At 40.8% G+C, this 12260-nt stretch overlaps 1 protein-coding gene across 1 annotated transcript in view; it reads right to left on the reverse strand.

The window, feature by feature from the left end:
* The window catches only part of LOC111953902 (receptor-type tyrosine-protein phosphatase N2-like), a 103998-nt gene that overhangs the window by 12407 nt on the left and 79331 nt on the right, over positions 1-12260 (reverse strand). The window contains exon 7 of the mRNA XM_023973394.2: positions 3379-3456. Coding sequence (XP_023829162.1) covers positions 3379-3456 — 78 coding nt within the window. The remainder of the gene's footprint in view (positions 1-3378; positions 3457-12260) is intronic.

Consider the following 12260-nt stretch of genomic DNA (forward strand, 5'->3'; position numbering starts at 1 on the left):
TAATACAGTGAGAGTTAATGAGTAGGAGTTATACAGTAAGAGTTAATACAGTAGGAGTTAATACAGTAAGAGTTAATACAGTAAGAGTTAATACAGTAGGAGTTAATACAGTAGGAGTTAATACAGTAAGAGTTATTAGCAGTAGGAGTTAATACAGCACCACAGAAAGGTCCCACAGGACTTTGGCAGCACATTAAGAAATGTATAATGAGTTGTTGTGATTCATTGATGCTCCTACATCTCTATTTTCACCTGCTTTCAACAAACAAAGTCAATGTTAGCCATTCAGCAACATAGATACATTATTATACAACGTACAGGATTGTGTGACCGATCGTTATTGGTCGGCACCGCCACCGACGTGTGATCAGTTGAGCTGTACTACTACTGTATTGTAGATCAGATGATGTCACACAGTGCCTCCTGTGTGCCCCTGGCTCTCTCCGCCATCTGAGCCATCCGCTCCATTTCATCTGATTATCTTATCAAAATCTAATGGTCCTTGGACGATAGAAAGGCCCAGCGCGGCCATTAGGAAAATGAGGAAGAAACACTGGTTTTATGAGAGCAATAAAAACACAATGGTCCTGCCGATAAACTAATGACATACCTCTGTGATTCAGCCCAGCGGTGTCATTACAAGCCAACTGTGCCCACGTCTAGCCGCGTTGGTTATCAGTACGTACCAAAGAAGAGGTGTCAAATGAAATAATCATTTTTTACTCATTTACAAACACTGCCAGAAAGAATAAACAAATAAACTRAATGTAGACTTTTTATTTAATTCACTTCTGATGTAATTTAGTCACTAGACATCCCCTCTCCATTATTGAGCACACAAGCAGAGAAGAACACGAGAGAACCAAGTCAAGGTCCCCGTTTGGGAGCTCTTTGAAACCTCATGGTGATTGGCTTATTTCCTGAACTCTAAAGAGAGAGAGCGAGAGCGAGCAGAGGGGGCGAGGCCCTGGTGGAGCTGAGGTAATGGCTGGGGACAGAGGGAGGAAAGAAATGTGGAAGGCTGGGTATACGGAGGGATGGAGGGGAGGATTAGAGAGAGACTTTCCGAGTACTGCAGGAGCCCACTGCGGATTAGACAGACCAATTTGCATATTTTTCTGTTCGTTTATTTGTAAAGAGTTTTTAAGTGCATTCAAGGCCAATGTAACTATATTTAAAGTTGAAAGAAGCATTACTTATTGCTATCCTTTCAAGTCCATCACTCTGGACATACTGTTGTTTCATTTGTCAATTATTTTAAAGTTGCGATAAGATAGTTTTAGAGTCAACTAAGACAAATATTCAGCTGTAAATTGTTCATTTTAATTTTGATAATGGATATGTTGTGTACTCACTTTATGAAATGACAACACAGAAAACAAACAAGCAATCAAACTTTTTCTTATCAGGTGTTTACAAATGTGCCATTAAAGAGAAGTGACAGCACATTAATAAAATACATGAACAATCATCTCTTCTAAAACTGACTCGTCAATAACGAAAAACATTCCTTCTGTGTGGCATGACAAGTATACAGACTCCATGACGAAATGTACAGTGCATTTGGAAAGTATTCAGACCCCTTCACTTTTTCCACATTTTGTTACGTTACAGCCTTATTCTAAAATTGATTAAATTACTTTTTTCATCAATCTACACACAATACCCATAACGACAAAGCAAAAACAGGTTTTAGAAATGTTTGCAAATGTATTAAAAATAGAAAACAGATATACTGTATTAACATAAGTATTCAGACACTTTGCTATGAGACTCGAAATTGAGCTCAGGTGAATCCTGTTTCAATTGTTCATTCTTGAGATGATTGTAGATTAATTGGACATAGTCCGTAGTCTGGCTTTTTTATGGCGGTTTTGGAAGTGGTTTCTTCCTTGCTGAGCGGCCTTTCAGGTTATGTCAATATAGGGCTCGTTTTACTGTGGATATAGATACGTTTGTAACCGTTTCCTCCAGKATCTTCACAAGGTCCTTTGCTGTTGTTCTGGGATTGATTTGCACTTTCATCTCTAGGAGACAGAACACGTCTCCTTCCTGAGCGGTATGATGGCTGCGTGGTCCCATGGTGTTTATACATGCGTACTATTGTTTGTACAGATGGACGTGGTACCTTCAGGCATTTGGAAATTGCTCCCAAGGATGAACCAGACTTGTAAAGGTCTACAATTATTTTTCTGAGGTCTTGGCTGATTTCTTTTGATTTTCCCATTATGTCAAGCAAAGAGGCACTGAGTTTGAAGGTAGGCCTTGAAATACATCCATAGGTACACCTTCAATTGACTAAAATGATTTCAATCAGCCTATCAGAAGCTTCTTGAGCCATGACATAATTTTKTGGAATTTTCCAAGCTGTTTAAAGGCACAGTCAACTTGGTGTATGTAAACTTCTGACCCACTGGAATTGTGATACCCACAGTGAATTATAATTGAAATAATCTGTCTGTAAACAATTGTTGGAAAAATGACTTGTGTCATGCACAAAYRAGATGTCCTAACCGACTTACAAAAACTGTAGTTTGTTAACAAGACATTTGTGGAGTGGTTGAAAAACGACTTTTCTTAATGACTCCAACCTAAGTGTATGTAAACTTCCGACTTCAACTGTACCTACCGTAAGTGCATCTTCAGCTCAACATGGGGTGTAAAGGCGCCAGCTGGTCTGTGTCTGCATCTCCAATGGCACCCTATTCCCTACATAGTGCAGTACTTTTGGCCACGGACCATAGGGCTATGATCAAAGGTAGTGTACTATAAAGGGAATAGGGTGCCATTTGGGATGCACCCTGTGGATGTCTCTGGTCCATGCTAACATGTTACATACACAGCAATGCCACAGCTGATACAGTAACTTCACTGTATGGGAGCGATGATCCTCCCTAATGACTTGGGTGCTTTCACACTAATACATATTAACACCATTTGGCAACCCGGCATACGTCTGAGGCAGCAAAGCATTGCCGGGTTGCCAGGTCTAGCTGGAAAATCGCCCTTGTAGTCATATTCACAGTGGTGAAAGCTACTGTTATGTATCATACTGCAACAAACTTTGTTACACGAGGGCAATCATCAGCATTACAGCAAAAGAAAACAATCCTGCAGTAATCCTACATTTCATAGTTTCATTTTTGTGGCGGAAAAGAGCACAGATCTGCGCAAAAAATACTTCATTATAATCTTGTTAAARGATCTCCTCTTATAATATACACATAGTTGAAGAAAAGTTTTCAATGTAATCATGCTACCAGTTTCTAATGAAGTTCACTGTTTTGTTTTTTACACATATTTGTGCTCTTTTGCAAATGTCGCCCACACTGTCACAAACAAATACTGATCGTTAGTTCATGATTGGTTGTGCTTTACCTGCCAGAAGTCAGCCACGGTGGAGGGTAGAGGGCCTTGTGAAGCGATGTACATGGGGTTCCTCGGGTCATGGTCCATCTTGAAGAAGAGGGGAAGGAGAAGAGTTTATTATTATTATAAATTGTATAAAGGGACAAGAACATACTGCCTGGGTGCGTCCCAAATAGCACCCTATTCCCTATATAGTGCACTACTTTTGACCAGAGCATATGGGGCAAATAGYGTGCCATTTGGGATACAACCCACTGTCCACAGTTAGAGCATCAAGACAGAGTAAAAGCATTTCCTTTCATCTAACGGTAGTGCTCCCGCCTTTTCTCCTCGATGGCTGTCCAGGTTTTCCTGTTCACTTCTTCACTCAAGCCATCCACTCCTCTCTTACTTTCCCCCTCTTTATCCTCCAGGCATGGTTATTCTTTAATGCTTCTGATTAAAGGAAGCTCATGTGTAAAGGAAATGACATCGCCTCTCCAACATATTATTGATGATAGTCAGAGAATGTCACTGAGGCCTTCAGAAGAGGGGATAGGGGTGTCTCCGAGGGTTGGGCTAGTGTTTGTGTGTTCTGTATGTGTGTGAGTGTGTGGGTGTGTGTGTCCATGTGTGCGCACCCGTGTGTGTTGAGCGTTGGCATGCAGAACCCAGCGATACAGAGGGCTGAGGAAAGGATAAAAGCAGATCTGCAATTTCCCCTGAAGCTTTATTTTTTATTAAAGACAAGGGGCTCGATACCAGCTCTACATCCAGCTCCACAGAACAAGACCCTGGCCTTCGCTCTCTGTCTATTCATATTAGTCTTAGAAAGGCAATGAACAAAGGGGCACAAATATCCAGGCAAATTGCTCGAGATGAACTTCGAAATTGGACATCTGTCCATGTCCCGAGGACGTCGGGAAATGCCTTCAAAACCCGGCCACTAAGGGCTGTTACTATCAAGCAGGCCTTGGTTTTGCTAGGGCGATGTGGATGGGGGTGGCGGATTGGCGTTAACCCATAGCGCTGAGCGATTAGTGCTTTTTGAGGTCGGTTCGGTTTTTCCATTTTTTWAAAACATTTAATGCATTATGAAATAATGACATTACAATGATTTTTAGAGCGTTTTAATGGAAATTCCAAAGCCAACAATAGGGAACATTCTATGAAATAATAGAATATTTCAGTTGGGAATATTACTTTGTTTTTATTTGATGGCTTTATTATTATTCATTTGTTAAAGTCATGATCTCATCTCACTCAGGCAGATGCAGTCAGCCAGCCAAACCATCTCCTGTTATCTATGTGCTCCCCATACTGTACTGTCTTTAGTCATCCTATTTAGCTAGCCTGCCTGAGTATGCTGCAGAGCTGTCTGACAAAATCATTTGACTAGTTCTTCAAAGTAGATAAGGCGAACTGTCTCTGTCCCGCTCGTCGTTGTGTTGCGTACATTCCTCTCTCATGCGGTCTATGCAGTCTGTGTGTATCTAACCGAACGTAACAGGCGTAAAAGTGCATCTGTCCAGAGATCTGTATATAATGATGAGATGCTCATGTCTCTGTGCTAACAATGAGAGTCGTTGTCCCAAAGGCAGGAAAGCAGGCAACAAGCTTAGGTCCAAAATAAGCCCATAGAAACACATTGGGCTTATTTTGGACAGATTTTGGCGAGAGTGAAACCTTTCGCTTCGCCTCTTCCTRCCTGATCCGTCTCAATCCGAGATTGAAAATACAGGATTATGGTCACCTATGTTGAGTATTTGCTAATGAAAACTACAACCTGGCCCAGCGTCCCACATAGTTCTTGACTTGATTTATCTCGGGAAATATTTGATTTCACTCTAGAGTAACGGCGCATTGAGCTAAATGGAATTCAATTAATTGAACGGACGTCGGTCAATTAGTTSTTTAATAACCGATAACCCCCGAAATGACGGTTAATCAATCAGCACTATAATTCCATGATTCCGGATACGAAGGTCGCGTGTTCAACCCAGTGGTAAGATTGTTTTTTTGTTGCCCTATCCAAAACCTTAACTTTTGGAGAAACAAAACAATGCTGTGCAGGAGGAGTCAACGCAGTGTCAAAAACACTTCAAGATTTGATGTTTGGAGCAACTACGAAATTGGACACTTGGAGAAACTTAAAACAGTGAGATCTTTTTGTTAATATCAGATATTGCAAGCCAAATTGCAAATGAAATATTATTCATGGCTATTGTTGAAAGGAGAAGCAGAATAGAAAAGACATGAGTAAACCATTTGGAATTCAGCCATTTTGTTACACTCAGACAAAGCKATTTTTTTCCTTACAGAAGAGATGTAGAAATTCAGTGTAATGAAGGGGCGCAACAGAATTTGTATTCCCCAAATAAACGCAGGTTGACGTTTATTGTCGTCAGTCTTGTCCTGGAGGCAGAACTGACCGATTTCCCCTTAGATAGGCTAGCTGCAAAGTAAAAAATTGGCTATATTGTAAAATTGATAAATGTTTTACTTTTAGGCATTAGGGTTAGCAGTGTGGTAAACGTTAGGTWAAAAATCTGATTTTATGACTTAGTGGCTGTGCCAGCTAGTGACCACTCTGCAGAGCTGCCTCCAGAACAAGAGTCATGACAAAAAACACCAACCTGCCAAATAAACACTGGAGCTAACCAGTGCTAACCAGCTCAGAGTTGGTTTATCGCTAGCACTTCACTTTATTGGGTCCCATTTTGTAATGCGGGATATTTTTGCAAAGTCCAGTTCTGTTTTCCGTGAAAAGAATCATCGCCTTTTTATGTTCTCTTCAGTGTTTTTATACTGCAAAGGTTCATAATACAACATATTCATACAATAGTCTTGCATTGCAATTTGAGATAAGCATCTATCTCGTAATAGGGAGAAGAAGACAGGGATGAAACCTTTGTGTTGCCCAGAGATCAGTCCTGAATCTCCAATGGATGACACTCCAGTGAGTGACATCCACATCCATTACTATGGAAATGGATGCAATTGTGCAGCACAACCCTTATTGTTACAGGGAGCCATTTCGGGCTGGAGCAATTACAGAGAGGTGCACTACTTTTGACCAGGGTCCATAGGGCTCTGGTCAAAAGTAGTAAACTATATAGGGAATAGGGTGTCATTTTGGGATGCAACCAGATAATAATACCAGGATGTGCTAAGAGACACCGTAGATTGCCTTGTCTTTAATGGCCGTCTTCTCTCCTTTTATGAACTTCTTTTTTGATGAGATATCAGAGTGGTTTTATTAGCACCGACTAGGGGAGATGATTAGAGAGGTTGAACTGAATCCCAATAACTTTTAGTACAGATGTGCAGCATAAGCTACAGAAGAGTATAGCTGCACAAACTCAATACACTTCCATAATATAAAGCTAGCCAACATAGTCCATCAAAGCATGCCTGGCTTTACACATATATTTATAAAACCACCTGGAATTCCTGTTGCCTCACCATGTTATTCAAAATGGCATTTCTGGAGAAGAGCTAAAGAAATGAATGCACTTTTCCACTCTATTAGGTAGCAGCGCTTTGTTAGCATCACACTCTCTCCTGCCTAGTTGAAATTCTGCAGATGTCTTTTTTATCCTGACAGAAACGAAAGACTTGATGCTAAAAGCTAGAGCTCCAGCTCCCTGTTAGGCAATCTCAAGGACACAGACATACAGTAGCTACGTGCAGCCTGACATCACCGTATGAATACTAAAGGCAGGACATGAAAAGATGGCCTCCGTATTTCAGCTTCTCTCCTGCTCTCCTCTCTCTGTTGGGTGAGAAAGACCTTGGAAAACCAGAATCTTTACCAAATAAAAGCTTTSGTTTAAGGTTTGAGGTAAATATCATTGCAATTAACCTCTCGCAATTCAATGCCTTGCTAACACATCTTAAATCTTACTGACTTTCCTTACAAGTAAGTCTGATTGAAAAAAATCTAACAGAATATCAAAATCTAAYCCAAGTATGACTGAGACCATGATTGAAACCAAGGGCTACATTCAACATGGCACGCTATTCCTTTGCAGTGCACTACTTTTGACCAGAGCCCTATATAGGGAATAGGGTGCCATTTGGGACAAACCCATGCATGAGCTCTACCACCAACATCATAAATAAGCTACAAGTCTCTGGACTAGGCTGTAGGGTGCAGAAGACAAATAAACAAATTATTTGCATAGACACATGGTTTTGTATAGGAATTTTTGTTTGTTTGACATTTGGCAATGTGTAACCAACCAGACCAAATGAAACAAATAAAATGCAACAACTACTTGAACTATAGCCCTAAACTAGTATGAAAATGCCCTCCTCCTCCTTGACTGTGGGGGTAGAGAAGACCTCCTTCTTACCACCCCCTTACCACTCGAACTCCACATTCCAAGAAAAAGATGACAAATGATTGACTTTTTCTCTTGGGCTAATAAGGAGGAGGGAGCATTGACAGACATAATTATGGCAGTTTCACAGGGCTCAGCCAGGGGTACCGTTGTGGTATAATTACCGTGCTTTCAACCGTACCGCGCTGGATCACTGATTACTGTCTACTCTGCTCTGCACCACCCTTACAAAAAAAACAAGTGTACATTTTTTTTTAACAACACACATCTATTTTTACAACGTGTCAGACGTGGTTTCCTGACACTTGCATACTTTTACATGGATTTTTCACATGTTTATTTTTCACATTTTCATGTGTGGTTTCCTAAAATATTACATTTAAGTTTCACATGTGCTTTTGTAACCAGTGAGATTAGAACCCAGGTCTCCCCACAGGCAAAGCCAATGTCTTGACCATTAGACTGAGGGCCAACACTGAGGTTGATTTCCAACGTATATTTATTATCAATTTCTCTCAATCACATAATATTGACTGTTCAGTTTAAAATAGGGCTTTTAAACATTTTTTTTTTTATTGCGTTGATTGCAGGATTTGCTTTGATTAATCACGATTAATCGCGAAATCAGAATCTGCTCAAATTGAGCTGTAATTTACTTAAAATAAAAAGCATTACAAGAATATTGATGTCTTGATTTTGTTCAAAGTAACTGTTCGCAAAGTCAGGTAAATTGATAAATCACACTTTCTTTAAAGGGATACTTCGGGATTTTGGCAATGAGGCCCTTTATCTACATCCACAGAGTCAGATGAACTAGTGGATACAATTTTATGTCTCTGCGTGCAGTTTGAAGGAAGATGATAACTAGCACTAGCGCAATTGCTAAATAGCATTAMCGCAACGACTGGAAGTATAGAGGGTATTTAGTTAGCAATGCTCACGGAACTACCTCTAACTTACTTCATGCTGGACACAGAGACGAACAAATGGTATCCAAAAGTTCATCTGACTATGGGGTAGATAAAGCGCCTCTGCCAAAATATCCCTTTAACCTCAATGTAAACTTGTTTTGACATCACATTGTTGTTTTTACCTGTATAGGTTATGTATTTTGGATGTTTTCAGTGTATTATGAATGCTTTAAGATAATGTGATTAATCCCAATTTAAAAAGATTAGTCCACAGAAATTACAAAAAGTTAACTTGAGTTAACTGATTAACTCTAGACAGCCCAGAAATCATCTCTCTGTAGAAAAAGTATCTGTTTACATTAATTCCAAAAGCAAACAAATTCACACKTTTTCAAATACATTCAAATCCGTTTTAGGCCTGTGTATTAAATGTAACAAAAACCAATGGACAGCTAACAATTACAGAAGCTAAAAATAGCGAGCTAGGACAAAATGGAATGCTAGTTATCGCCTATCACTAAGCTAGCTAGCGGTTAGCGATTAGCATGCAACCATTAGATAGAAATGTCATAAAAAGTAGCCTTCTAAAATATTGTACATATCATTAGCATGGTTCATATGATCCCATGTAAATACACTCAATATGGCCCTCGTTTGTAAAACCATTTGATAGCCAAAATATAAGGAAATATAAAATCATCCGAAACGCCATCTTGTTCTCATTGTCTTGCATACAAAAGTCAGCTGGCTAGCTAGTTACTTAACTTAGCTACGCTCATGTGAATGGAAAAATCGCATTTTGTTTTTCACCCGGTCCAAACAATGAAGTTATACATCAACCACCAGAACTCTCAGAATCTCTCTCCCTAGTGGTAGCGCTAAGTATACATGTATATCAATGCAACACCATTGAGGACTACAATAATAATGCAGTGGATGGATTAATTATTACACTCAGGTAGGCTAAGTAAGCTTTTTACAGAATGGTATTACAGAATTTACAATTCCACATGTGGAAATATTACTACTGCAACATGTTAAAACCACCTTTTCACACTATGTCATCTGCACATGTGAACTTGAAATTCCACGTGAAAGTGAGATTTTAACATGGAGTTTTCTTACATATAAAATTGCATATGTGATTTTCAAATGTGATTGTTTTTCACTTGTGAAGTTGCAGTTCAACATGTGAAAGTGAGATTTACACGTATAGTTTTCTTACATGTGAAACTGCAAATGTGATTTTCACATGTGATTGTTCTATTTTTAATACTTGTTTCGATGTGTCACTTATGGCTTACAACTTAGGGCGGGTCATCAATCTCAAAGAATCGAACCGCACAGCTTCTGTTGGAGACAGACAGGTTGAGTGGTGAGGGATGTGAGCCCCTCTCCTCAATAAAGGGAGCCTCTCACCTGCAACTGGTCGTTCTCACCTCTCTTTCTTGCGGATGTGACTGCGCTCCCGAAAAGCTCTCCTCAGCAAGACTAGATTCCTGTCTTCCTGCTWAACTGTTCTCAGGCGAACTGTGAGGTTAATGCTGCCGAAAATAGGACCTCAGCTCCTGTTGATAGTGTTGAGTACTGACTGAAAGGAAAGTTTTGCTTAAGGTAGAATTSGTCACACGGCTAGCTATCGAGACTTGGTTAGCTCTCGTCACAAGACTTTAGCTAACTTGGCTAGCACAACACGCTCACAGGTCGTGTTGACTAGACTGACCGCCCTTGCTTTACAGCTTGATGGTCGTGAGACACACATTGTTCATCAAGAGYCAACGGAAGCAAGAACTTTCTTCGGACTAGCAGTGTATTGACGAGCTAAAAAGTTCATGTTTTTAAAATARGAACTTGCAATTCACATGTAAGGTGAAAACATGTAATTCTCCTCACGTGAAAAGTGGTGTTAACATGTGAACTTTAAATTTAATATGAAACTATGGTTTCACGTGAAATTTTAACTCAACATTTGAAAACAGCCAATTGACATGTGAAAATACAAATTTCACACATATATTATTTTTTACTAAGGGCAAGCACAGCATAACCCACTCTAACTACTACTAGCAACATGGAAGAGTGGAGAAACAACTCCAATTGTCATTTCATTGTCAAATCAAAATCAAATAAAATTTTATTGGTCACATACACATGGTTCACAGATGTTAATGCGAGCGTAGCAAAATGCTTGTGCTTCTAGCTCCGACAGTGCAGTAATATCTAACAAGTAATCTAACAATTTCACAACAACTACCTTATAAACACAAGTGTAAAGGAATGAATAAGATTATGTACATATAAATATATGGATAAGCAATGGCCGTGCGGCATAGGCAGGTAGTTTGCCCCCGGTGATGCATTGTGCAGACCTCACTACCCTCTGGAGAGCCTTACGGTTGTACCAGGTGGTGATACAGCCCGACAGGATGCTCTCGATTGTGTATCTGTAAAAGTTTGTGAGTGTTTTCGGTGAAAAGCCAAATTTCTTCAGCCTCCTGAGGTTGAAGAGGCACTGTTGCGACTTCTTCATCACGCTGTCTGTGTGTGTGTACCATTTCAGTTTGTCCGTGATGTGTACGCCGAGGAACTTAAAACGTTTATTTTCCAGACACCAAACTCTGAGTGCCCTCACCTCCTCCCTGTAGACCGTCTCGTCATTGTTTGTAATCAAGCCTTGATGATTGAGTTGGAGGCATGCATGGCCACGCAGTCATGGGTGAACAGGGAGTACAGGAGAGGGCTCAGAACGCACCCTTGTGGGGCCCCAGTGTTGAGGATCAGCGGGGTGGAGATGTTGTTTCCTACCCTCACCACCTGGGGGCGGCCTGTCAGAAAGTCCAGGACCCAGTTGCACAGGGCGGTGTCGAAACCCAGGGTTTCAAGCTTAATGACGAGTTTGGAGGGTACTATGGTGTTAAATGCTGAGCTGTAATCGAGGAACAGCATTCTTACATAGGTATTCCTCTTGTCCAGATGGYTTAGGGCAGTGTGCAGTGTGATTGCGATTGCGTRGTCTGTGGACCTACTGGGGCGGTAAGTAAATTGGAGTGGGTCTAGGGTGTCAGGTAGGGTGGAAGTGATATGATCCTTGACTAGTCTCTCAAAGCACTTCATGATGACGGAAGTGAGCGCTACGGGGCAATAGTAATTTAGCTCAGTTACTTTAGCTTTCTTGAGAACAGGAACAATGGTGGCCCTCTTGAAGCATGTGGGAACAGCAGACTGGGATAGGGATTGATTGAATATGTCCGTAAACACACCAGCCAGCTGGTCTGCGCATGCTCTGAGGACGTGGCTAGGGATGCTGTCTGGGCCGGCAGCCTTGCGAGGGTTAACACGTTTAAATGTTTTACTCARGTTGGCTGCGGTGAAGGAGAGCCTGCAGGTTTTGWTAGCGGGCCGTGTCAGTGCCATTGTATTGTCCTCAAAGCGAGCAAAGAAGTTGTTTCGTTTGTCTGGGAGCAAGACGTTGGTGTCCGCGATGAGGCTGYWTTTCTTTTTGTAATKCGTAAATGACTGTAGACCCTGCCACATACGTCTCGTGTCTGAGCCGTTGAWTTGTGACTCTACTTTGTCTCTATACTGACGCTTAGCTTGTTTGATTGCCTTGCGGAGGGAATAGCTACACTGTTTGTATTCGGTCATGTTTCCGGTC

This window comes from Salvelinus sp. IW2-2015, linkage group LG27 (genome assembly GCF_002910315.2).
Source record: "Salvelinus sp. IW2-2015 linkage group LG27, ASM291031v2, whole genome shotgun sequence".
Classification (NCBI taxonomy): Eukaryota; Metazoa; Chordata; class Actinopteri; order Salmoniformes; family Salmonidae; genus Salvelinus; species Salvelinus sp. IW2-2015.